The sequence below is a fragment of the Pyrus communis genome, chromosome 15, assembly GCF_041283825.1.
Source record: "Pyrus communis isolate YQ-2024b chromosome 15, ASM4128382v1, whole genome shotgun sequence".
Taxonomy (NCBI): domain Eukaryota; kingdom Viridiplantae; phylum Streptophyta; class Magnoliopsida; order Rosales; family Rosaceae; genus Pyrus; species Pyrus communis.
In genome coordinates, this window is record NC_142579.1 from 8,235,289 (window position 1) to 8,262,053 (window position 26,765).

The 26,765-nt window shown below is 37.3% G+C and overlaps 4 protein-coding genes across 6 annotated transcripts; 1 reads left to right on the top strand and 3 right to left on the bottom strand.

Annotated features, from left to right (window-relative positions):
* Positions 1–314: 314 nt before the first annotated feature.
* LOC137712062 (pentatricopeptide repeat-containing protein At1g19720) lies at positions 315–4,363 on the top strand. 3 transcript variants are annotated; one of them, XM_088686975.1, is made up of 2 exons: positions 315–3,447; positions 3,661–4,363. In XM_088686975.1, the coding sequence occupies exon 1, from the start codon at positions 470–472 to the stop codon at positions 2,684–2,686; it is 2,217 nt and encodes a 738-aa protein (XP_088543101.1). In that variant the 5' UTR covers positions 315–469; the 3' UTR covers positions 2,687–3,447; positions 3,661–4,363. The 3 variants fall into 3 exon arrangements, with proteins under 3 accessions (XP_088543101.1, XP_088543100.1, XP_068307312.2); XM_088686974.1 differs by having other exon boundaries at positions 3,761–4,363; XM_068451211.2 differs by having other exon boundaries at positions 3,816–4,363.
* A 4,722-nt stretch (positions 4,364–9,085) lies between these two features.
* On the bottom strand, positions 9,086–12,066 carry LOC137708984 (uncharacterized). The gene is made up of 3 exons (XM_068448136.2): positions 11,626–12,066; positions 10,580–11,092; positions 9,086–9,584 (listed from the first exon to the last, which is right to left on the bottom strand). Exons 1-3 carry the CDS (start codon positions 11,893–11,895, stop codon positions 9,396–9,398), a joined length of 972 nt encoding a protein of 323 aa, XP_068304237.2. The 5' UTR covers positions 11,896–12,066; the 3' UTR covers positions 9,086–9,395.
* A 2,722-nt stretch (positions 12,067–14,788) lies between these two features.
* LOC137709984 (auxin response factor 17) lies at positions 14,789–18,756 on the bottom strand. The gene is made up of 3 exons (XM_068448959.2): positions 17,402–18,756; positions 15,763–16,506; positions 14,789–15,028 (listed from the first exon to the last, which is right to left on the bottom strand). The coding sequence occupies exons 1-2, from the start codon at positions 18,458–18,460 to the stop codon at positions 15,802–15,804; spliced, it is 1,764 nt and encodes a 587-aa protein (XP_068305060.2). The 5' UTR covers positions 18,461–18,756; the 3' UTR covers positions 14,789–15,028; positions 15,763–15,801.
* Positions 18,757–24,206: 5,450 nt separating this feature from the next.
* On the bottom strand, positions 24,207–26,099 carry LOC137746968 (putative eukaryotic translation initiation factor 5-2). Its single transcript, XM_068486974.2, has one exon. It carries the CDS (start codon positions 25,796–25,798, stop codon positions 24,467–24,469), a length of 1,332 nt encoding a protein of 443 aa, XP_068343075.2. The 5' UTR covers positions 25,799–26,099; the 3' UTR covers positions 24,207–24,466.
* Positions 26,100–26,765: the final 666 nt, after the last annotated feature.

Consider the following 26,765-nt stretch of genomic DNA (forward strand, 5'->3'; position numbering starts at 1 on the left):
CTCCAATTTTTAATGTCAAACTGCGATATTTTTTTTGCTTCAGGGCTTTTGTGTCCAAGTATATTCGGTAGAGATTGGAAAAATTATTTGTTTCAAACTACAAGTGACGCTCTACTACATTGGTAGGAAGGAGAGTTGCCCTTGCATCATAACGTGAGTTTAAACCCTATTGGCTCTATGATATAACAAGTAATCTAACAAATTTGATAAAATTAAAAATTTAAAAAAAAAAACCCTAAGTGAAGATAACCCTGAAACGACAGAGTTTCGTTGGAGAGGTAAAACCCAACCCTCCATCTTAAACTTCAAAAACAGAAAAAGACAAGCCCATTACATTGCTCGGCCTCTTCTTTCTGTATCTTCGGGCGCCGCAGAACCGTGCTGCTGAGTGCTCCTCCTCCTCATCCATTTCCTTTGCTTTCTACTGGGCGGATTTGTCATCTCATCATCGATTTCTTTCGTTCTGGAAATGGGAATCCTTCGGACTTCTTTGCTTCCCAGCAATCCCCTACTCGCGGAAGCTTCCCTCTCACAAATACCCAGCAGTTCTCACAAGCCCAAGTTCAAATTTCAAGCTTCCACCGCCACTACCGTCGTTTCCGCCACCGCCACACTCTCAAACCCACCAAACCCGAAAGCCCATCTCCCCCTTCCCGCCAAAAAGACCGCCAAAGTCAGCCACAACCCAGTAGCTGCTCAACCCAGTTCTGAGATTAGTCGCTGCCTTTCTTTGCTAAAGAGCAACCCCTTGTCCGACTGTAGACAAATTCATGCCCAAGTTCTGAAGTTGGAAGCGTTTGAGGATAATGGTTGGGTAAGAAACAAGCTCGCTATGCTTTACTCTAAGAATAATGAGTTTTTAGACTATGCACGTAAAATGTTCAATGATATTCCCAACAGAACTGTACCCACTTATGCGGCGTTGATAAGCGCGTATTGTCGGTCGGAGCGGTGGGAAGATTTGTTTTTGGTGTTTAAGTTGATGGTTGATGAGGGCGCGATGCCTGATAAATATGTTGTGCCTACGGTTCTGAAAGCGTGTGCTCTGGTGAGGATGTTGAGGATTGGTAAGATGATTCATGGGTTTGTGATAAGGAAGGCTTTGGATTCCGATGTTTACGTGGGGAATGCGCTTATTGATTTTTATGCCAATTGCGGGGACTTCAGATTTGCAATGAGTGTGTTTGATGCAATGAGGGAAAGAGATGTGGTTTCGTGGACTGCCCTTGTTTCCGCTTTCATGAATGAAGGCATTTTTGAAGAGGCAATAGAGGTTTTTAAGTCCATGCAGCTGAATGGTGTCAAGCCTGACCTGATCTCTTGGAATGCGCTTGTATCGGGGTTTGCACGGAATGGAGAGACTGATTTAGCTCTTCAGTATTTGGAAGCGATGCAGGAAGAAGGGTTGAGGCCGAGGGTTGGTACTTGGAATGGGATAATTTCCGGTTTTGTTCAGAATAACTTTTTCGAGGATGCTTTGGAAGTGTTCTATAATATGATATGTTTCCCTGAGGATCCAAATTCTGTTACAATTGCAAGCATTTTACCAGCTTGTTCAGGCTTAAAAGATTTAAACTTAGGCAGGGCTGTTCATGGATTTGCTCTAAGGCGTCAGCTTTGTGGGAACATTCATGTGGAGGGTTCGTTAATTGATATGTATTCAAAAAGTGGGATGAAAGAATATGCAGAGAGAATTTTTTCCAAGGCTGAGAGCAAAAGCATTTCTATGTGGAATGAGATGATTGCAGCTTATGTAAATGAAGGAGAAGCAAATAAGGGGTTAGAGCTTCTTAGGGCGATGCATCATCATGGCTTAAAACCCGATGTGGTATCTTATAACACAATATTGACCGGCCATGCAAGAAGCGGGCAAATAAATGAGGCATATGAGTTGCTTTATGAGATGGTCCGGATGGATTTGAAGCCAAATATTATTTCTTTCAACATTTTAATTTCTGGTTTTCAACAATTTGGGCTTAGTTTTGAAGCTTTACAACTGTTCCAGACCATGCGATCCTCATCAAGTGGTTGCTTTGGGAATGATGTGCTCCATGAGTCAATTCAACCGAACTCCATTACTATTGCTGGTGCTCTTGCAGCTTGTGCTGATCTCAATCTACTATGCCAAGGGAAGGAAATCCATGGATATTCGTTGAAGACTGGCTTTGAGCATAACATCTATGTTTCAAGCGCATTGATCAACATGTATTCAAAATGTCTTGATATTGTTTCAGCGACTAAAGTATTTAGGAGAACTGAGGATAAAAACACAATCTGTTGGAATGCTTTGATTGCAGGCCATGTCAACAACAAGCAGCTGGACCGAGCTCTTGAACTTTTCAGTGAAATGCTGGAAGAAGGTCTTGGACCAAGCTCTATTACGCTTATGATACTTCTCCTTACTTGTGGTGATACGGAAGCTCTGAGATTTGGAAGAGAACTGCACGGTTATATCATAAAGAGTCATCTTGATCAGTCTAATTATAGCCTTGCAAGTGCCTTGATAGGCATGTATGCTAACTGTGCTAGTATCAAGGACGCCAAATCAGTCTTTGACTATGAAGTTAAAGGGGATGCTTCTGTATTGAACTCCATGCTTTCTGCTAATTCAACTAACGGAACAGCCAAGAAGGCCATTGCCTGGTTTGGGGAGATGCAGTTGGCGGGGGTTGAGCCTGAGTTATAACCTTTACTGTAGGCTTTCAGCTTGTGATCATGATAGCTTAGTGGAAGAAGGATGAAAATGTCACTAATGATTGAAGAATAAACTTCGTGCTGTTTGAGCTTCTCTTTCAGGCATATAGATGGTTAATTATTTCGGTAGTGCCAGTTTTGATTTCCCCATAATCAGGTTTTGGAAAACAAAAATTAGCAGATGGAAAAGTTTTCACATGCTAATCCTCCAATTTATATGTCTAAGAATTTGATATCTATCGACTGCTGGAGATCAGCCAAAGTTATATAAGATTGATGAGAGGGGAGATGTTCATACTTCTATCACCATAAGAAGCGAGATGCCCAAGTTATATGTTTTGGAAGTTACTTCCTGGCAATGGTGACATCTGTGCTGGAGTCAAAAGAGCATACAAAAAACATTTGGGGAAGCATCAAAAGTTGGTGTTTTTCCAAATTGAGCTTCGATGTTGTTTGATCAAGGCAGAGTTCTTGTGCACAATTATCACAAGCATACAGAAAAGGCGAGTTTAGAAGGTTCCTGCACCGGTCATGCTCTAAGCTTACCGGCTGGAGGCTGCATAAACAACAGAGTTATCTTCCTTGTTAAAGAGGTTTTGGCTATTTGTATTCCTACATTGTTGCGGATATGTGACCTTCCAAGTTTTCTCTTAAGAAGATATTTGTAAGTTAAGTGCAGATTTCCACTGGAGGAAGCACTCACCGTGACATTCTCCTGGGTGTTCATGGCCCATAAGACGCTACACAGGGAAGGTAGTATTCGTCTTTCATGTTTATTTGTTCATCTACTTTTATTTTGGGTGTATTTTTGCATATTAAATACACTTAGCCGACTACATTGTTAATATTAATTGTATTCTATAATTTAATTCAAATAGTTACCTTATCCTTTTACCGACTGATGCTTGGATCAATGTTTATGAAACCATGGTCTTAGTGAACTAACTAAACATTTTTGCCTCTCAGATCACATTGAAACTTCACTTACTAATCAGGGTGCACATGAACACAACACAAATCACAAGAATTATATTACTCACTGAGCATAAGTTGCATCCCTGTTCAGGTTGTGCTTCCCGGGACTATATACATTATGTCTTACAGCCAAGTACTATTTGCAGGGTTCAAGTATATTTATGCCCCCTGGCATTGGTACACATTCAGCTGATCAGAAGCTCCGAAGATTATGGCCAAGAACTAGTAACGTCGTGGATGGGTCCGCCAGGGCTCCTTTGCTTGGGATCAAAGTACCTTCCGACCTGTCTTTCAGTGCTAGCCTTCAACACTTTTTTAGCACTCTCTATTGTTGTCTGGCTGCCCTTGTTTGACAACGTGCAAGGAACACGGGCTTCGTTGCTCAGATTTGAAAGCAAAGCCAGAAATCTGCATAACCAGACTTTCATGCTACCGATTATGAAATTTGAAGTCTCAAAACCACTTGTGGAGGCATAGAGATATAGGGTGTTTGGACATGTATGTATACATTGTCATTCGTATCATTATTTGATAATTAAAAGTGAATGGAATCAATGTGGAAGAAGCGTCATTTCTTTCCACTTGGATGTTTTAAATCAGGAAAAAAAAAAAAAACATGTATAGAATCTACTTAGCCAATTGGTATCTCCATTCATTGAATCAAAGAATATCCCCAAGAGAAGTTTTATGCCAATAGTTTGTATCTCCATGTTTTAAGCCATGCAATAGTTGTTTGGAGTGTAGTAGTTTTGAACTGGATAATTCTCTAAATTCAAGTTGTATCGAAAGTGGAGGAGAATAATTTTTTTTATTTTCTGGAGAATATAGTTAAGACATGAAGAAAACTTCTTCCTTTTAATTTCATTTTTTTGGGAGACTGAAATGAATAAGTTTTCTTCATGATTAATCCACGTTCTGTCTCCAAGTTGGGGATAACTTTTTTCATTTCTTCCTCAAATCCTTTGTACCAAACAAGGCCTTTAGGTAATATCAATGATGAATTAGTCTCGTGACCTTTAGACTTTATTTTGTTGAAGGAGATTATGAATTCAAATCTCATGAATGATGGTCATTGGGTTAAAAACCCTATGACTCTTTCACAATCAAGAACCTCAAAACTCCATTTCATATTCAAAACATATTTTATTTTATTTTTTATTTAACCCTATTCCTTTTAAGTGGGAGATTTGAGCTAAAAACACAACGAGCTAACCATAATAACTAGGTTTCAAACTCGTAATTTTTGTAAGTAGGGCATGAGACTTCTTAGTTGCAAATAAAGAGAAATACCAATAACCTGTAGTTCTAATAAACTTATTCGAAAACACCATTTTATGGAAAAACTAAAAAGTACTTAAAAAACTAGATGAAAATCATGGATCTAACATCATTGCATCCAACGTGAGACCCTTTTTCTTCCTCTGTAGTTTCATTCTTAAAGTGTTTTTCGGATTCCACAAACAAAAATTTAACACTTGTTCTGAAGTCGAATTCATTTTGGATGTTCCCAACTCAAATCGAAATCGGAATTTTGAATCCAACCCTAAATCCTAAGCCCTAAACCCTAAACCCCTAAATCCTAAACCCTAGACCCTATAAAGAGTAATTTACCTTAAAGTTTGTGATTTGTTAATAGGAAAGGGATTAAGTGGGTAAATCCTAGATGGATTGAGATTTGTTTTAAAACAAGGATTAGGATTTATAGTCTAGCATATATAGTTTAAATAGGTTAGTCTTTGACTTTGACGTTTCGTTTTTTAACAAGAGGTATTTGTCAGTTTTCCCTCTTACTGTTTGATTGTAAAATCTTTCATCTAATTTTCCATTCTTTTTGTCCCATACAATTGTCGTGTGTTGTCTGCATGATCAAAATTGATGGAAAATTGGATGAAAATTTTTAAAATCTAGCACCAAGGGGTGAATTGACTATTTATAAAAGTTCAAGGGGGGTAATCGGCTAAAATTAAAGTTCAAGGGGAAAATTGGCTAATTATAAAAGTCTAGGAGATAATCGGCTAAAATTAAAATTAAGGAAAAATTGACAGGTCTATACAAGTTTGGGGGCAAATCGACAAATATACCTTTTATCAATATTATTTTAGATTTCAGATTAAGATTGTACAACGAGCCCAGCCATATGCAATGAGACTAACTTTGTTCTTTATATACACATTACATGCAATATCACATTAACACTGGGTACAGTCAAACAAAATAAGGAGGAGCTGCATCATCAAGTTTCATAAAAATATAAAATTTAAAAGTATTTTTGAACAAAGTGGCTCATTACTAAAACATTTCATTTATATGTTACAATGAATAAAAATGTAGTGAGAGTAATAAAGATCGAAAAGTAGTATGCATTGGCTGGAGCATTGGTGGACTCGCTCTATCTTTAGGAGTGTAGTTCTTGTGGAGATTTTTCCACAGCTTGTTCTGATTGTTGAAGGAAAGGAAGCCTTTTTCTTTTATCTTCCACTTGTAACTATGCACAAACCAGTCTCAAAACCAAGACACAAAATCGGACGACAACCCTCCTCACTACTCCTAGAAATTGAAATTTAATACGATCGATACAATTAAAAAATTCTGACAACCTTGAGAGTGGAAACAGTAATTTATCCTGAAATTTGTGATTTATTTGAGTAGTATTAATAGCAAAGTGATTAAGTGGGAATATCCTAGTTGGATTGAGATTTCTTTTAGAAAAAGGATTAGGTTTCTAGGCTAGCATACTCTAGTATAAATAGGTTATTGTTTGACTTTGGTGTTTTGGTTTTTATTAGTATTATTTTATATTTCAAATTAAGAGTGTACAACAAGCTGGGCTGGCCCAACCTATTTACGACGAGCCCAACCTTGTGCATTGAAACTAACTTCGTTGTGTACATATACATTACATGCAATATCTTATTAGCACTGAGTACAAATAGCCAAACAAAACAAGGAGGAGCTAAATCATCAAGTTTCATAAAAAACTAGAAATTTAAAAGTATTTCTAAACAAAGTGTCCCATTACTAAAACATTTCAGTTATACATTACAATGAATAAAAATGCAATAAGTGTAGTAAAGATCATGAATAGTATGCATTGGCCAGAGCATTATTTGGTGAACTCGCCCCATCCTCAAGATTGTAGTTCTTGTATAAATTTTCCCACAATAACGACGCAAGCAACGATTTCATCATTCTTGGCCTTGTATATGCTAAAGGCAGCCTTGGCTCATTTGCCATCAGGTTTATGCCCTATAAATTGTTGTGAAACGTAAAGTTGTACGTTTCGCCAAGAGAGAATACATGATTGCCCAAGTCATCCTTCTTAGACTTGCAGTGAAGTTCGCCATCAACTATTGGCAGCTTGTTCTATACGTCCACATGGATTCTCCCAATCAAGCTTGCAGAAACATAATAGACTAGGACAAGCACACCAAAAATAATTAATATAGTAGGGTTTCTTCGAGCCATTAGAGTATCTCCAACAGCTTCATTTGGCTATTAGAATGTAAAACACAAACAAATCGTAAGCAAAACAAAGAGCAAGATTGCACAAACTAGTCGTAAAACCAAGACACGAAACTAGAAGTAAACCCTCCTCACTACTTTTGCAAACGAAATCTACCATTGAAATAATTTAAAAATTGCTGACAAACTTGCGGGTGCAAACAGTAATTTACTCTAAAGTTTATGTTTTATTAAGTAGTATTAATAGGAAAGAGATTAACTAAGTAAATCTTTGTTGGATTGAAATTTCTTTTAAAACAAGGATTAGGATTTCTAGGCTAGCATACTCTTCTATAAATAGGTTATTCTTTTAACTTTGGCGTTTTGTTTTCTTATCAATATTATTTTAGATTTTAGATTAAGAATGTGTAACAAGTTGGGTTGGCCCATCCTATTTATGACGAGCCTAACCTTGTACAAGAGTCCAACCTTGTACAAGACTAACTTTGTTGTTTATATTAACATTGCATACAATATGTTATTAAAAATGAGTACAAATAGCCAATCAAAACAAGAAAGAGCTACATCATTAAGTTTCACAAAAACTAGAAATTTAAAAGTATTTCTGAACAATGTGTCCCAATAGTAAAATATTTCAGTTATATGTTAATAAAAATGCAATGAGACTAATAAAGATCAATGAGTAGAGGGTTATGTCCCATAAATTGTTGTGGAACGTAAAGTTGTACGTGCCGCCGGGAGAGAGTACATGATTGCCCAAGTTGTCCTTGGACTTGCAGTGAATTCGACATCAGCCTTTGGTAAGTTTGTTATGTACATCCACATGGATTTTGCTAAATAAAATTGCAGAAATAGATTGGCCCAGGACAAACACAACAAAAATAATAAATATAGCAAAGGCTCCTTCTAGTCATTAGAGTATCTCAAACAACTTCGTTTGGCTGTTAAAACTTAAAAACAAATAAATCATAAACAAAACAAGGAGCAAGATTGCACAAACCAGTCACAAAACTAAGACACAAAACCAGACAACAACCCTCCCCACTACTTCTACAAACTGAAATCTATTACTTTCGGAATAATTAGAAAATTGTTGACAAACTTAAGGGTGCAAACAGTAATTTACCCTAAAGTTTGTGATTTATAAAGTAGTATTAATAGGAAATGGAAAAAGTGGGTAAATCCTAGTTGCATTGAGATTTCTTCTAGAACAAGGATTAGGATTTCTAGGCTAGCATACTTCAGTATGATTAGATAGTTCCATGATTTTCGCGTTTTGTTTTTCTGTCAATATTATTTTAGTTTTCATATTAAAATGTACAACAAGCTCACGTGAGCCGACCTATTTATGACGAACTCAAACTTGTGCAATGAGATTAACTTTTTTTGTTTACATATATATTACATGCAATATCTTATTAACAATGAGTACAAATAGCCAAACAAAACAAAACAATTTTTTTTTTTCAATTTGTAATATTGAGATTAAATGGATGCACACTATTCTTTCTACCAAATAAGTGAATAACTCCAAATGGCCCTTTCAATGTAATACCATTCAGCATTGGAACTTTTTATTAGAATAATGACCGGCGATTTGTGTTTGAGATTTCTTCTATTTGATAACCATTAAATTTTATTTTTACTTTTTTTAAAACTAAGAATTGAAATCATGTTTAGTAACTCTTTTCAATTTTCAAAAAAATGAAAAGTGAAAACTACCTTCTCTAATTTTCAAATTTTGCCATGAATTTTCACTTTTTGAAATTAAGTTTATACGTTTTTGAAAACTAAAACCTGAAAACTGAATGTAGTTACCAAACAAAATTTTAGTTAAAAAAAAAAAAAAAAAAAAAAAACCAAGAACTGAAAGCCAAAGACAACATGAAATGGTTATGAAATGGCCCCGAAGCTTAACGAATGTATATAACATTATGCAGCACAATTTAGCATGTTGGAGATCAATGAGCTGCATTTTCATTCTGCTATCAAGAACCATGTGATTAATACAAAACATTCCCAGAATTACAAATAACGAGTGCTTTCTTGTGAAACAAAAGTATAGCACCTGCAAATGTGACAATTTAAATCGAACTTTCAAAAAATGAGCCTGGCTTATTGTACATGCCAATTGTGACAATTTAATTTGAACTTTTATACCTCGGAAACTTTCGAAGAACCGTAGCCGTCGACAAAAAACTCCAGATTGGCCGATGAAAGCAGATGTATCCTAACTTCTAATTCAGCTTCCATGAGAAAGCTTATCATTTCTCCACTCCTGCAGTTGTTTTCTCGGTGGCCACAGGGGATTTCTTACTGCCAGGCCCTGATGAGACTTTAACCATTGCTGGTCTCAGAAGCCGACCTCCGAGTAAAAATCCACGGCGGATTTCTTCAATTATAATCCCTTCCGTGAACTCTTGAGACTCTTCCCGTGCAATAGCTTCATGCAGCTGTAATAGAAAGTTAAAAACTTAGATTTGGCATCGGAAAGTTTATCAAGGTACAGATCAATTGGTGGCAGGGAGTAAAAGATTTTCACCACTCATCACTGAGGTACAAGAGTCAGAAAAATATTATATCTTCTACACATACCAAAGAAAATTTCGATCCATCGGAGCCTAAATCAATAAGAAGCAAAACACATAATAATGGTATGCGAAGTGGGAAATTAACCACTCTGCATAACCCTTAACATCAATAACAAATAGCTTTTAGTGAATTCAATAAAATGCTGTTTGGCAGGGACAGGACAATCTCCTAACCAGGCGGATGTAAACAGTAGACACACAAACGAGTAATTTTCACTCAAGGTTCTGAAAATTTGATTCTTGATAAGTCCCTTGAGCAATAGTGGAGATTGGAAACTGCAAAAATCTTAGAGCATGTACTGGGGCCTTAGTGCACATTAAGGTTGTCCCAATCTTTTCCGGGTAAAGAAATTTGAATGCATACATCAAGATTTATACTGAGCCCATATACACAATAATTCCATCATAAGAATGTCTCACCCCTAAGTAAAACAAACAATAATCTACGGAAAGCATGTTTGGAAGGGAGAAGGTAGGAAAAAGTACAAAGAAAGATAGCTTTTCCTTCAATTGGTAGAAGGAAGACAGTATAGAAAGGCAAGGGACTTAAGCAAAAATAATCTTCCAAAATTTGCATAGGGAAAAAAATTTCATCCGTTCTTTTCCATATCATTCCCTTATCGACATCCTACCTCAAACACCGTTCCAATTTTCTAAACATGGAGTTTTTTTTTTCCATCATTTGGACCCAAGAAAAGATATCATATTAAATCCTTAAAACGGTACACATAGTCAAGATTGAATTCTAAGATCACTTTAACCTTAAATATGGTTGACCAGAAAAAATAAGCAAACAGGCATAATTTAATTTTTGTAGTATAAATTGAAGTAAGTAATTCTCAAAAGCTTTCACTTACTGAAGGATCAAAAGGCTTTCCCACAGTTGGAACGACAGCTACATGCAAGCTCCTCATAATCTCAATGAATTGCTTGTAAATACCTTGGTAACTTGCATCAATCTTTTCTTCCCTTTCAGTCTCGGGTTTAAGGTACTGTTTGGCTCTCTCAAAATTGTCAACCATGGGCAAAAGACTCTCAATCACTTCTCCTTGGGCGTCAGTCCTTACAGTAAGCCTCTCCTTCTCAAATCTTTTTCTACAATTATCAAAATCTGCTTGCAAGCGGATAAGTTTCTCCTTCCCAGATGTTATCTCTGCTGATGCAGAAGATACTTTCTTGACTAATTCATTCTTCTCGTTTTCTATTACTTCTATAATAGCCTCTACTTCGGAAACAGTTTTTCTATCTCCGTTAAAAATAGCCTCCTTGTAAATTTGAAGGAGGGTTTTCAAAGGGGGAAAATGCTCTTGATCTGCTCCGCTTTCAGAAGATCCTGCATTGCCCTTACTATTTTCCTTTCTGGAATTCAACTAACCATAAAAATATAAAGATAAATAAGCAAGAATATAAATTATAAACGAAAAACAAATAGCACAACCATATAAAGTTATAAACAAAGGATCAAAGCAAGACAAAAGAAGTACAAATAGTTAAAAGTCTGAAGAGTGTTGATTAATACAAAATGAGCGAATCATGTAAATATAAACATGGAAGATTTCGAAACCCTAAACCCTAAGAGAAGTAGGGATTCATCACGAGTGTCTGAGTCCATTAAAATGTGCATATCAGAATCTACGAAAAGCGAAATGCTGGATTGTTTTGTTAGACTGGAACCAAAAGTAACTAGAATTGCTGCTTCAGTTTGAACCAAAACTTTCCAAAACGATGTTGCGATGATGCCAAGTAATCTCAAATGCCACCAAATCGAGAATTCAACTTATAACAGATAACGATTTAGCCAATTTCCACTAATTAGAGATGAATAACGCAAATAAACAGAAAGAAATTAAAAATTATGGAGAAAGCGAAGTTAGGAATAAGAGAATGAAGAAAGCCTACTTACTGGGGTAACCGAGGCTTGAGGGGTGAGACGAGATTTGATGGAAGAGACACGCCTCCTACTGCCGCCACTGCTGCCACTGCTGTGATTAATAACGGAGGAGGAAGAGGTGGTGGTTAGAGAGAACCTGCTAAGCCCTAGAAGACGAAGAGAAGGAGGACAAGGAAGAAGAGGTGGTTGGGGTTTGTTGGGTTTCGAGGAGACGGAAGCAGAGAGGGTACGAGGAAGCGGAGCTACCAAGGTGTGATTTGGAAGAAACAACGAATTCGCCATTAAAATTCAGACGGATAGTTGGTGAAGTAGAGATGCGGTGACCGACCGTTCGAGGCCTTTAAGCAGCCGCACGGCAGCTGAGGCAGGTTCAAGTTCTCGAGGCAAAGAAACGACGATGGTGTGTGGCAAGTTTGTAGTTTTGGTTTCTTTTAGTTTTGCAGAGAGCTGGATGAGATGGGCTTCAGGATCCATCAGTCTTTGTCTTTTGGGCTCAAGACCCACTACCTTTCTAGGCGATCTTGAGACACCCAGGACTGTTCCATGTCTTTCTTTTTTCTTCAAATGAACAACTTTTACTCTAATGGCGCGTTTACTAATTCGTAATCAAATTGAGAGGAATTGAATTGAGGAGGAATTGGATTGAAGAGGAATTGAAATGAGGTGGAATCAGAATCAGATTCCTGTTGAAGTTGTTTACTAAAACTGTTTGGAATCGAAGTAGGAATGATGTTGAGTCCATATAAGTTGTTTACTAATTCACTTCAATCGGAATGTAAACTAGGTTGACTACTATATTGCCCTTACATAAATAAATTATTTTCATACCAATTAATTAAATTAAATTCTTAATTAAATTTATATAATAAAATTCATCTATATAAGCATATATAAATAGGTTTTATTTATTTATTAAAAGATAGCAAGAATGATGTTGAGTCCATATCAGTTGTTCACTAATTCACTTCAATTAGAATGAAAACTAAGTTGATGACTAAATTGCCCTTACATAAATCAATTATTTTCATACTAATTATGTGACATCCCACATCGCCCAGGGGAGTGATCCTTATATGTATATTCCCATCTCTACCTAGCACGAGGCCTTTTGGGAGCTCACTGGCTTCGGGTTCCATGGGAACTTCGAAGTTAAGCGAGTAGCGCGTGAGAGCAATCCCATGATGGGTGACCCACTGGGAAGTTGCTCATGAGTTCCTAAAAACAAAACCGTGAGGGAATGGTAAGCCCAAAGCGGATAATATCATGCTACGGTGGTGGAGCGGGCCCGGGAAGTGATCCGCCCCGGGGCGGGATGTGACAATTTGGTATCAAAGCCTAACCCTTGCCGCATGTGTGCCGACGAGGACGTTGGGCCCCTAAGGGGGGTGGATTGTGACATCCCACATCGTCCAGGGGAGTGAACCTTATATGTATATTCCCATCTCTACCTAGCACGAGGCCTTTTGGGAGCTCACTAGCTTCGGGTTCCATGGGAACTTCGAAGTTAAGCGAGTAGCGCGTGAGAGCAATCTCATGATGGGTGATCCACTGGGAAGTTGCTTGTGAGTTCCCAAAAACAAAACCGTGAGGGAATGGTAAGCCCAAAGCGGACAATATCGTGCTACGGTGGTGGAGCGGGCCCGGGAAGTGATCTGCCCTGGGCGGGGATGTGACAAATTAATTCTATTAAATTCTTAATTAAATTTATATAATAAAATTATCTATATAAAAATATATAAATAAGTTTTTTTTTATCTATTAAAAATGACATGATGAGTGTCAAATGAAGGGCAATGTTGGGATAATAAGAAACAAGTGAGGGCATAATAGGAACAAAAGATCCATTCCCGATTCCCTTACCCTCAGGGAATTCAAATACCTCACAAAACTAGGGAATCCCGTTCCTCCAACTTCAAGAATTGGATTCCTTGTTTCGTGTGGGCTCCACCACTTTTTTGATTCCTTAATGTTTAGTAAACACCAAAATACTCCGTAATCGGAATTCAATTCCCTTTCCTTATTCTAATTACCCTTACGTAAACGTGCCATAAGATTAGGGGATGAGTATGTCAGTCACTAATTAAATATCAAACTCAAAATAAATATATACATTATCGTTATTTATGTGAGTTAAATTTGATATCAACGTCATCAGTAGAAATTAAATATGAGACTTCTCACTTATAGGTAAAGAGAAATATTATCATACCATATAAGTAGATTTTTTTAATACAAACTATATTACCAATTTAATTTACACTTGAGGAAGAAAAAAGGGTTTAAACTCAGAATCACCATGACAACAAAGATTAAGGGTCGGTCCAAAAAAACTGAAAACCGAAAAAGGAAAAACCAAACCTTTTGGTTCGGTTTTGATTTTGGAAGTTCGGAAACCGAACTGAACCAAACCAAACCAAATCCTTTACACTTTATGGATGTATGCCCATAATGTTTATTTTGTGAAACTTTGTTGCCAAGTTTGAAACTAAGCCTAGGGCTTTTTCAAGGAGTGTACTATTAGGAAGGACATTCCATTGGTTATAGAAGAAAGTTTTGGAAGGCTTCGGAACTTGAAAAAGCTTCTTTATTTGTTTGCTTTATGAAAGGATATGGTGATTATTTTTCTTAGTAATTGGATGTTGTTGATAGAGTAAGATTGGTTTATATGATCTTGTATTTGTACAACTACCTTCCCACTTTTCCTTTTTTCTTATAATTAATCTACCAATGCAAACCTCTTTTTAAAATTCCATATTAAAAGAAGAACAAATTTTATAAAATTAAAAAAAACGGAAACCGAACCGAACAAAATCAAACCAACAAAAAAAAAACCAAACAAAAAAAACACCGAAAGAAAATTGAATTGAACAGAGCCAAACCAAAGTTTTGGTTCGATTTCAGTTTTGGTAAAAAACCAAACAATCCGAACACATCCCTAACATAGATAACTAAAAAGGAAAATACCTTGTTTAATGTCAATTCGTGCTGTGTCCGACAGTTATTGCAGTTAATGGGACAGGTTAGGTCAAATTGTAATTTGAACAAACAATTCGTCATAAAGTCACATTGATATGATGACTCCAGCTAAATTCTTATCCATGACAATATCATAACCCTTTTCTGGCTGCTTCTTAATACGAAAACCATAATAGGATCCCATGAAGAACCATCACACTTGCATAACAATAATAAATAGAATTAACTCATCAAAGAAACAATGAACAGCAATGTCTCAACTCTGAAGCAATCAAAGGTCACAATCAAGCATTAACATCAATCTGGTTGGAACATGGAAAACCAAGTCCACAGAACGTTTTAACCGTCCAACACCACAAACTAAACAAACCCCCCACACTACACACTTCACTACTTCAACGGTCAGACTAGTAGTCAGCTTCCTGCCGGCCTTGAGCACCTGCAAACAGAGGAAGCAGAACGAGCATTAGGCAAAGCTCGGTTGTAAACAAATTCAGGTTGCACAAACCATAACCACTAGAAACCATTGGTTTTCAACAAATCATAACTATAGTCCCCACAGTATTTGGTCTCTTTCGATTTTATGTTTAATTATGAGTAATAAGTTCAGGCAATTAACAAGATGTTCAAATCAGTTCAGTTGGATAACATTTTGTTCCTTCAGAAAAGCTTAACTGACAGTTGCGGCTGGAGAATCAAATGCCAAAGGATACAAATGATGCACATAATGCTTAATTTACAGGCTCTACAAACTGTTGTGTTGTGTTGTGATACTCCAGTTGTGAAGGAATATTTCCAATCTCGTATACTGTAATAAAAAATCTAACAAACCAGCAAAATCACTGAATAATAAAATAGCAAAGAACTTGATGATGAAAACGATTTCATCGTCGTAAACCCAAGAAAATGCAATTGAAGTATGGAAAGAGCACTGTTCGGTATGGTGGTGTTATATTTTAATAGCTTTAAGGTTACACAAAGAATATATTATGTACATGAGGATGTGGTTGTTGAAGGGAGTGGCAAAACAGGATTTATGCATGCAAAGTCCAATAAAAGGAATAAAGATTCAAAACTCATGACTGTACGAATGAAGCATGCCAGATCCAAATCCAATCATAACGTACGTGTAGATTAGACTTTTCAATGTGATTTAGTGAGAAGAGATTTTACCTGCACAGCAATTTATGGCACAGCAGCCACCAGCACAGTTCACAAAGTACAAGAATCAACAGCTGAGGTTTTTTGACATTTAATATCAATCCTTTCAAGAAGTTCGGTAAAATTAAGATCCAGTTGGTTGTGCCCTCCGTCTGCTTCATTGTACTCATTGTTGCCACTGTCCTCGGTGCAACCAACATCATCAGAACCACCTTCAGCAGACTGGTTTGTATGAATGATCTTACCAAACAGCTGAAAGGAACTTGTGCCAACCTTTGTCTGCAACCGGTTTCCATCAAGTTCCATCCCAAAGGATGGCACACTACTCTGGCTATCTGGTGACAATTCATCAGACTGTGAACTACCAATGTTCAACTCAGTACACACCCTCTTCAGCTTTGGCACCTCATTGTTGCCAAAGGAATTGTAAGTGCACGCCTGAGGAGTGTTTTCACTTAACAAGTGGGATAGATTAGATACAGAGAATGTATCTTGCCTGGCTCCCTGCATGCCCGCGGGAAAATTGTAGTTCAACAAGGATGCACTAAATGGCCCCATTGCTGAATTAGCTGCTCCTGCCATAGGAAAGAAGAATTCTTCCTCTGCATTGATCAACAGCCCATGACTCAAAGGAGCTCTGAATCTCTTTGTGGGGCAAAACGTTGTCTGAATTGTAGGTGTTGATCCAACAAATTCGACTTGCCATGGGCTCACCCTCTTAGCATTGTGCAGAGCTTCAGGTTCGTCCCATGTAACCTACAATACAGAGGTTATTAATTATTTTAATTGCTTGGCAAGAATTATAAAACTTAACATCAGTCAATAATGAAGAGAAAGAACAATAGTATCAGAATGTAACAAAATGTAGAAAATTGCAATATTGTGTGTATGTATTTTGGCTTAAAATTTAACCGTAAATAATAAACACCCCTCTCTCCGTGCGCGTGTATGTACATGTGTGTTAAATTTCATTTCTTGGGTTTGTATGCCTGATATAATCGCCTCTTTAACTCAGCTAGGATTTGCTGTGAAACATTATACTTTGCTAAACTGCAAACTTAAACGGACCAGTGCCTCAACACAATAGATAACAGCCCACAACTCGAATCAGATTATCCTGACACGGAATTTCTTTTCTTAACGGTAAGTTTGGCAGCAACCTTTTCTCGGCAGCAAGAGAAATGTAAGTTTAGGAATTTTAACATAATTGATATCAAGTATTTGAACCAAAACCTACAGAAAAGTCAGTGTCATGCGATGCAATACCGAACTATCAACTGCTCTTTCTTGTCAACTTCTACTCCAGAATTAAAGCGCAACAAGAAGTGGGCTATTTGTTATAATCCATTAACAAATGCCAGTAATTGAACAGGACTATAATCCAACGGCAAAATCAGCCAAACCGAGCCATATTAGAATGCCGCGGTGGTAGCATCGACTGTTTCCTTTAAATTTAAATCCCATATCTGCTTCCTGATAGATATAAACTAGTACCATGATATGTTCCCTAATGGAAAGAGGTTGGATTAACACTACTTACTAATGCCCAATTCTTCCGTTCAAAATACAAAATGAGTTTCTTAATTTTGCATCAATTGGGAGATAATAACAGCTTAAAATCAACTAAGACTAAAAGCTGAAGAACCAATACCTGAAGCATGCGCCAGGGTGAGCCCTGCCAAGGTCCATTGTCCGGTACCGAAGCCGTCGACAGAGTGCCCTGAAACCAAGTCATCCGGGACGAGTCCTCCGTCTCCATAGCCAACTTCACTCTCATCCCAGCCGTCCAAAACACCTTCAATGCCTTCTCCACCACCTCAGACTTCACCACAAAGTCCCACCACCCCGCTTTTGGATAATACACCACCTCAAACGGCTTCCCCTCCGCCGCCATCTCCGCCACTTCGGCCACGGCCTCCGCGGACATTACCTTCCTTCCAGAACAGTCCTGATCCTCTGTCTTCAGCCTCATCGAGTTCGTCGGTCCGCCTCCAATGTGATAGTTCCACCTGGCGCAGTCAGAGCTGGCGCTGGGCCTGACTGCGCGACGGACGCCGATGAACATCTCTCCCCTCCCGTTCCTCATGAAGACGACGGAGTCACCGGCGACGAGCATCTTGTGGTTGACGAACTTGCTCCAGCCAGTGGTGAGCAAGTGCCGTCTCGGAGTACCCCTGTATATGTGCCGGAATTCCCAAACGACGCCGTGGAGGTCGGTGAGGAAGAGCGCCTGGACCGGCGGCTCGGCCTGGTAGTTAAGCGGAGGAAAGATGGAGTCCGCGCAGAACTTCGGAACAGAGAATCCACCGCCATTGTGAGCATCCGAAGGCGTCAGTATCTTCGCGAACGAAAAGACTCTGTCATCCTGTCGTTCCAAGTCCCCATTATCGTCGGCGTTGAGTTCGTCGCCATTGGGCTGCTTGACGTTGGGGAACTCATTGGGGATTGGGACGAGAAGCAGCTTGGCGAAGACCTCGTCCGTGGTGGGGTCAGGGAGGAACTGGAGGTCGGAGATCCGGCAGAGAATGAGAGGCTTGGAGAGGAGGAGAGGGGAGAGGAGGATAGGCGCAGCGGAGGAGGCGGAGGATTGCTCGAGGTGGCCCTGAGGGAAGTAGTAAACCCTAGAGTTGAGGGTGGGGATTTGGACGGAGTTTCCGGCGCAGGCGCGCCAGATTTTGGGGTCGATCGAACGACGGTGAGGCGGAGGCATATTGGATTATTTCGGCTAGGGATTTGGGAAGAGGAAAGAGAGAGAGAGAGAGAGAGAGAGAGGGAGTGTGTCTGATTTGGTGGTGGTTGCCTCAGAGTATGTGACAGGAGGAGAGAGGGAGAGAAATAGAGAGAGAGAGAGAGAGAGAGAGAGAGAGAGAGAGAGAGAGAGTGCCGTCTTCGTGTTGGGGTCGGAGAACCGGCACGCAACCAATACCCAAGGGCAATAGAATACTAGCGATATAAATTGCTTCGGGGCGAAATGGTCCTCACCATATTACAGTGTTGCCCTGCCCACAGAAATGCAACCGCCTCCTATTCCAACCAACTGCCATGTACTCTCTCTTTCTCTCTCCTCACTGTTTGTTACATCGTTTTACCATTGCCCAATGAGCTCATTTTCTTAATTTACTGTCCCAATAATCGTAAAAGTTTGTTCTTATTTCAGTTACAGGGATTAATACCCGACTCCGAGTCATAAGCCAATAAAGGAATATGCCTTAAACATGCTATATTGTCAAATCGCTTTCATAAAATAAAAAATACACGATTCATCATATGTATTGATTTATTTACGCATGTGCGACACATTCAAACGTTACGTGTTGATATTAATGATTCTAACGTAAGTCTATGTTGCCAATGCAGTGAAAAAAAGAATAAAACTCCCAAATTTAGTGCTTCCGTGTCAAAATCGTATCATGTAAATTTACGAGAGACTGTTTTATGTTTAAATAGCATCATATCTGCATAGTCACGTTATGGAACAAACCAATTAGCGGGAGCTGACAAAAGTAAATCCAGTAGAGAATAGAGCATGCCATTGCAGTCTGCGCGAGATGATTGTTATTGTACTTGAAAATCCCAGAGGCAGCAGCATTTGGTGTGCCCTCACTCTCAGTCAATGAATGCCACACTGACACTGCCTCAATAAAGTCAACATATCAGGTTGTTACGATTTTATTCTCAATTTTTTTGGGATTCTTTTTTCAATTAAATTATGTTTTAACTGTCCTTATCACAAATAAAATTTATACAATTTCAGAAATATAATAAAAATGAAGGATTAGCTTCCACAGTTTAATCGCTTCTGGTGTTTGTCATGTTTTATGAAATGTTAAAATATTGGCGCATAAATTAGCATTAATTCTATTTTTTTGTTGATTCGAAGAGCCTCATAATTTTTTTTTTCTAACAAAATATTTGTTAGATTAGATGTTATAATAAAAAGTTGATGGAATTATAATCCATATCGTAACGTAAGGATAATATTCTTTTGCACTACTGTGGTAGAAGGCCTTGCAGCCACATAATACTATACGGGTAACAGGACGCCCTCTTAAACACGATGTCGTTTCTTTTCTTAAAAAAAATGATGAGTTGATGTTAGGGTAGCGATGGCACGGACCGGGTTTTAATCGTAGCTGTTGTGTTGCCTGTAGACAAGGACTCTCGGCATCATCAAAATTCCATAATTATAAACGCAGTTAGGTTTTAATTAATTATTACTTCTATTTATTTTGTTATTTAAACGTTTTCAATTTTCTACGTTTATGAACTAATTTTCTGTCGTAACAAGATAAGCATGGCAATCAGATAAGTTAGGGTTTTGAATTCTGTTTTTACACGTTTTGTAATGATAAGGCACAAAAATATTTCTTCAATACTAATATTTGAGTCCATCTTAAACTTTTATTTGCAGTAATTTCAATATTTTCATGATATTCAAATTTGAAGTTTATTCATGATAGATAACGATTTTCAAAACAATTATCATGCTCTCTCGACTTATGTTTATTATATTATTTTCATAAAGAAGGTTTTACTGAATCACCTTTTTCAAAATTTCAAGAATTAAGTACATAAAAACTTCCAACCTTTTATTGTCATTCCGAGTTAGTTTTAAAATTTTCAAATACTTCAAAAAAGTATCCAATTTACTAGAAAAGTCAGATTCGTTAAGTCTTAGTTAAAAAATTTCAGTTAAATTGTACGTGTGGTGACGATGGTCCCAACTTATAAGCTTATGTGGACAACAAAATTATAAAATAAAACAAGTTAAAAAAGGAAGATTAAAATAATCCAAATAAACCAAATAAATAAATAAAATAGGTTAAAAAGGGAAGATTCTGCTCAAGCGAATTCCGTATTTGTCGATTCTCAGCTAGTAGAGCCTTTAGATTTTCATCAAACATTAAGCACTTGGTTCCCCCATGCTCATAATAATTATGGTTGCACTGTTGCAGTGCATGGTTGATACCATGTCCAAGACCTTCTTCTCAATGTTGATAGCTTGAGTTGTAGGGTGGAGTCGATGGTGATGCGTTGGGTTTAGAAGTGTAGGGTGGAGTCGATGGTGATGCGTTGCGTTTAGAAGTGATGTGGGTGGTAGTGACTGTTGATGGGTGGACAGCGGCAAGAAGAGGTTGTGGGGTTGAGTGGGTTTTTTCTTTCATTCTAATTTTTACAAAAGAATACCTTAATTGAAAATTTTGATTATTTTGGGGAAAAATTAAGCCCAAACGTGGGAGCATCATTGCCGTCACTTAAAAAAAAAAAATTAACTAGCGTAACAAATTTGACTTTTTAAAAGATTGAAAATCTATTTTGAACATTTGAAAAGATTACGATCAATTTATAATGATATTAAAATATTAGGAAGACTTATGTACGTAAAACAAATTTTAATATACATCAATTCTTTTCGTAAAAGGACTTTATCAATTTTTTTATGAAATCAAAGCCAACAATATTCTAATATGAGATGAGAAAAATTAAAACTAGGTCATACAATAAATCAATCATAATAATTAAAAATTAAACTCGTTGTTTATACGAATTAAACTTAAAAATTCGTACTAAAAAAGAAACCATGATGAAAAAAAGTAGGATGCTCTCCCTTTTTATTCCTATCTCCTTTCGTCCCTCCTTTCATACTTTATTTTTTATCTTATTATCTATATAAAAAAATTAATATAATTTATTGACGTGATTTTACTGGAACTGTTCAAATAAAAACAAAATTAGAATGAGAGAATACTTCTCTCACGAAATGTGAGAACAAAATACCTTGTCTATGACGTGGACACGATTTTTATCTATTTGGTAGTAGAATAAAAATAAATTGTTTAAAAATGGGCACATAAAGCCTGAATTCGGGGTTGGTTAGTTTAATAATTACTAAGCTTGAATATATATTATTTTTCTGACTTAGGACACGCGTGTCACGTGTCATATCAGACTGACAAGACTGCCATTTTGTTGTCCTTGTTTTGTCATGTACAATGACATAGACGTGACTCGTGTCATTGTTGTCATCTTGTACTTGAAGTCAAAAGTTTTGGAAAAAAAATGTGAAGTGGATTAAGTTTTAAAAGCACATTCATTAAACTCTGTTTTGAAAAATTTGGTGTTAATTTTCTGTTTATCAATCTTCTTCTTCTTCCTTTTTTTTTTTTTTCCTGTCAAATGTTTATCGAACTTCTTTAATTCATTTAATTTGACAGTAAAAGATTGAAAATAGTGTGTAAGAACTAAAAGTGAGTGTATAAATAACAAAACCTTACTAAAATTGTGTATACATGATTTTGACAATAAAAACTTGCAACGGATTTTAGCCATTGATGGTTGAGAGCTTATGACAAAATTAATTTGTAAGGTCATCGGTTTCTTCTCACTCTTCTATTATCGCTTGTATAATAAATAAAAAATGAAAGTGTTATTGGCACTCCAAAAATTTCATTATATACTCCTCACAAGTGTATTTTTCTTTCTAAATATAGAAAAATTTGAGTGTTGAATGAGATAATTTTGAGTGTTAATAACAATTCCCATAAAAATATATGTAAAGAATTTTTGCCAAAATGAACTTATATCATCTCAAAATACGTTAATTTTCGAGCACGGGGATATTCAATCCTAACATTGTATTAAAGGATATAATTGAATTGAACATAACTGCTCTTCTAAGGTTCTTATTTTGAGAATATTTGAGGTTCGTTTTCATATGACTCATCAGATTAATCTTATGATAGATTAAACTATCAACATAAATAATAATTGTTACATCAAAACACAATAATTCTACAAAGTGAATAAATTAAAAAAACAATCTCACATAAAACCTTAAGTCTTCTTCCCCTACAGTCTCTCTCCATCGTTTATTCCCATTCTCTTATCCTAAGTTTTTTTTTAATATCCTTTTCGCGTATGAAAAAGGAAGAGGGTTATGTTTCATATTTTTCATCGTCCGGTGCAATCAAGAAGAAGATCTCAATTTTTGAAACCACACAATCTCAAGTTTTTTTGTGCTCTGTAACTAACTGGGTTTGAATATTATTTGATAAAAGACTAGATGAAATTGGGTGTGTAAAATTATTAGGGTTTTACGCAATTGGATTTGCTGGATTTTATTATTTGGTGAGGAGACTAGGTTTTACAGATGAATGTGGTTCGACATGACATGAAATCTTCTTTTTTATTGACGGGGTTTGAACACACGCTGTCATGCATGAAATCTTCTTTTATCTTCTTATTTTTTGTTTTATCAATTAGTATTTTATTTTCTTGTAACAAGAATTAATTAGGTCAGCATAATCTAAAGTAAGAGTAATTTGAAGGTTTAAGTAAAAAAATGACCCCACAGATCCTAAAATGAGGACCGTAGAAGAGCAGCTCTCTTGAATTGAATGCCAATCACGATAGAAGGGAAGAGTTTTGTTAGAATTGATCAAAGATGATTTTGTCTTGAGAACAATAAACGAATCCAATAGCAAATGGAAGAAAATAAATCATTCAAAGGTATTATTTTCGTTTTGTCAATTAAAATCCATGTTATGTAATTACAATGTTAATCTGGAATACTTAGTTTTTGGCAGTTTTAAGCGTTCTTTATCGCTTTTAATACAGTTTTGGACTGTCTTTGGTACGATCTTACGGCATTTTGAATAAAACATCTTATTCCAACAAAAAATTTTTTGGTAAGTAATTACCGCATGCTCATCATCTTCCTCAGCATACCCTGTTTATTGTCTTCCCCAAAATTTTCTGGACCCAATTATTATCGGCCCATGGGCTAGCGGTTATTATAGGCCCATGGGCTCAGCAATTCATGAGATGTGTGTGGGATACAAGAAGCCTTCGATGAAATTATATTACAGTAAAAGTTGTCTTACGTCAGACAGTTAGAACAAATTAATCAGTGTTAAGCACTCAAACACGCATAATTCGTTGCGCTTTGTTTTCCTTTCGTGTACCTTTTACAACCTTAAGGTCTCGTTTGGTGTCTACAGAACAGATGGGATAATTTTCTAAAATTTACAAAAAAAGAAAAAAAGAAAAAAAAAAGGTGCATGTCAAACTCTTATCCGTGTCATAACTGAAAGTAGAAGATTGATTAACCAAGAAAAAAACTTATCCCTTCCGATCCTTTTTAAATTGTGGTGATTAGAAGGTATAAGTTTCTTGGTTAATATTCATCTTCTATTTTCAACCATGACAAATTCAAAATACACTGGATCTAGAACGTTATCAAATCCACTCAAATCTCAAATCCTAAACACCAAACGAGGCCCAAGTGAAAGCCAGAATTACCGCGTGTGTTTTGCAAGCGTCAATATAACATTTCTGTAAACATGATCTCTACACGTACGTTGTATCATTGGCACAGGAAGTAGTAGTGTACAAGTCCCGCGAAAATCATCAAATCAAGAGAAAAACAAAGTAAAATGAAATCATAACCCAAAAGGTCAACATGAAAAGACATAATTAGGGCAAATGCATAAGAAAACCAATGTCACTTACAATAGTTGGTCAAACAGACACCACCACCACCAAATGACTCGCACTCGACGTTAAAACCAAAGACAACAACAGCGCAGCCGAGGGGTGAACAGAAGGCCTGAAAAGCCAGAACAGCCATCCACCATTATTTCAAGATACAATGACAAGCATAAGCAAACAAAGAAACAGCACAATGACGTTTAAAATAACGATCGAGAAATGCCCGTCACTCTTGCTCTGACTCCGACTCAGCGCTCTGGAGCCATTCGATAAACGGCTTGGAGTTCTTCCAAATAGGGGAGCTCTTGTTGTTCCCAGCTAAGCCCTGTTGGTACCACTTCATAATGTATTCTTCCTCCAGAATGTCAACATCATACAATGATTTCAGAACCAGAGCCACTTCCTTTGCGGCATCAGGGTTTGCCTTCCCACTGAAGGACTCGATAGCTTGCAATAGAACCGTCTGAGATCCCTCTGTCTGGGTGGCTGCAGCGAGGTAGTTTTTCTTCTTGGAAACCTCTTTAGAGAACCCCTTTCCAACACCTTCAAAGAGAGCCTCGAGTAGGGCGTCCATAACTTCTTGGGGTGTGCCAGAAAGAGTCCCCAAATAGGATTTAAGCCGAGCTGCAGAAGTCCCCTTTTGCAAGGATTGTTTGATCTCACTAACAAGTCTTTCATGGGTATTATTATCAGCACCGTTCTGATGACTCTTCGTCTCAGGCTTCTTCACTTCATGATCAGGAGACTTCTTTGGCGACCTTTTCTCCTCTTCAACGGTAGAAAGCATCACCATATCAGCAGTAACAGCACTCAACTGCTCCTGGATTCGCTTCTTAGCTGCCTCCAAGGAAGTGTCCGTCTGCCACTGGACATCGTCGTCATTGTCCTCCTCAGCAGCTTGGTCATTCTCATCTCCCTGGCTGTGAGTAGGGGAGCGATCCTCATCGGAACCAGTGTTTTTCTTCTTGCTTGATACTTTTGAACCAGAAGTTCCTTTCTTCTTTGCTGCCTCCTTCTTAAGCTTCTTTTGCTCCTCGTCAGCGGCCTCCCCTTCCTTAAGTTGTTCTTTGTCAGCCCTCCTCAAGGCTTTCTTTTCTTTAGCTGTCTTCTTCTGCTCTGGAGGATTCTTGAGGATAAAAGTCGTAAGCTTGTCCCTCATATCAACATCAGATACAAACCCACATGCAGCACATTTCAGATTTAGCATCTGCGTCTTGGTTATAATAATTTCAGTTTCTGGATTCCCGCAACCATAGCACTGCACATATTTCTTAATGAAGTTCTCCAGAAGTCCAGCAAGCTTTGCAGTGTCATGAGCACCATTCACATGGGAAGTTCCAGTCTTCTCATCAAATTTTGATTGGGCTCCAAGCTCACAGCCAAAATACTTTGTGGTGTATGAAGCAGGTCTAGCCAAGGCCTTTGCAATATCAACCATATTAACCACATTAGTCTTGATTCCATTTCCTCTGCCTTCAATCTTCGTTATCATCCTTGGCATCTTATACCTGTAGAAGGCATCATCACGGTTCGAAGCACCAATGTTTTGTAGAGCCATGGTGTGAGAGATGATAGATTATATCAGAAGGGTGTTGCCTCTTGACACTAGAAATCCTCCTTTACCACAGGGTTGCATAAATTGGCAACCAAGAAACTCTGTGTTATTCCCCTCTAATAAACCAAGATGTATGCATTCAACTTCAACAGAAGCAGCTCTGCTCTTTTTTCTAGATGTAGGACTATATTCACCGAGTAATCCAATTGACGATAAAAAAAGAGTGGCCCGTTCAGACATAAAATAAGTTCTAGACGTCACACGCTCCACTTTGACAAATTGCAGATACAGCAGACTGAACTGACAATTTCCTACAATAACATAATATAGCTGTTTAGAAAACTAGTTAGAGTAAGATAATAATATAAAATCAAGAAAAACAGACCAAAACAAAATTATTCATGCTCCCAACTCATACTTTTCTTCTAACAGCAGCAGGAAAACGAAAAGATAATCCCGATACCAGACCTAACAAAAGAATCGTTCACGCAGGCAAGTTCCTTGGAACAATTCCAAAATAGTCCCCACAAGCCTAGAAATGTACTACATCCCAGATAAAATACAACTTAATTTTCCCTTCATGTCCAGCAATTATAAACTTTCCAGCACAAAAAATAAGCGCAGTGATTACATTGTTATGAGCTAACCTGAAGTAAAACGACACATATATGTTCAACCTATGCTAGTACAACAAAATCGCAATCCACAAATTTCGAAGTCCAAACAATCAAGCAAAATTGTGATCCGAGAAGAAACCTGGACAAGGTTTACAACACAAACATGAACACGAATCTAAACATATTATTCTTTTGTAACTAAGCAATTCAAAAAATATAAGAGGCAAGGAATTATATATCCGTAGACACAGTTTTAGCAGCATATATAAACACACAATACGACTTTCCCTATCAAGGAAAACAAACATTTTATAAGAACCAAACGTATTCACTTGTTTAGGCAATATACTAAG

Excerpts from the sequence above, each read along its gene's own strand:
- LOC137712062 (XM_088686975.1), top strand. The coding sequence starts at position 470 with ATGGGAATCCTTCGGACTTCTTTGCTTCCCAGCAATCCCCTACTCGCG.
- LOC137746968 (XM_068486974.2), bottom strand. The coding sequence starts at position 25,798 with ATGGCTCTACAAAACATTGGTGCTTCGAACCGTGATGATGCCTTCTAC.
- LOC137709984 (XM_068448959.2), bottom strand. The coding sequence starts at position 18,460 with ATGCCTCCGCCTCACCGTCGTTCGATCGACCCCAAAATCTGGCGCGCC. Across the intron at positions 16,507-17,401 it reads CACCCTGGCGCATGCTTCAG|GTTACATGGGACGAACCTGA; the intron begins GTATTGGTTCTT and ends TCTGTATTGTAG.
- LOC137708984 (XM_068448136.2), bottom strand. The coding sequence starts at position 11,895 with ATGGCGAATTCGTTGTTTCTTCCAAATCACACCTTGGTAGCTCCGCTT. Across the intron at positions 11,093-11,625 it reads CTCAAGCCTCGGTTACCCCA|TTGAATTCCAGAAAGGAAAA; the intron begins GTAAGTAGGCTT and ends TTTTATGGTTAG. Across the intron at positions 9,585-10,579 it reads GAAAGCCTTTTGATCCTTCA|CTGCATGAAGCTATTGCACG; the intron begins GTAAGTGAAAGC and ends TTTCTATTACAG.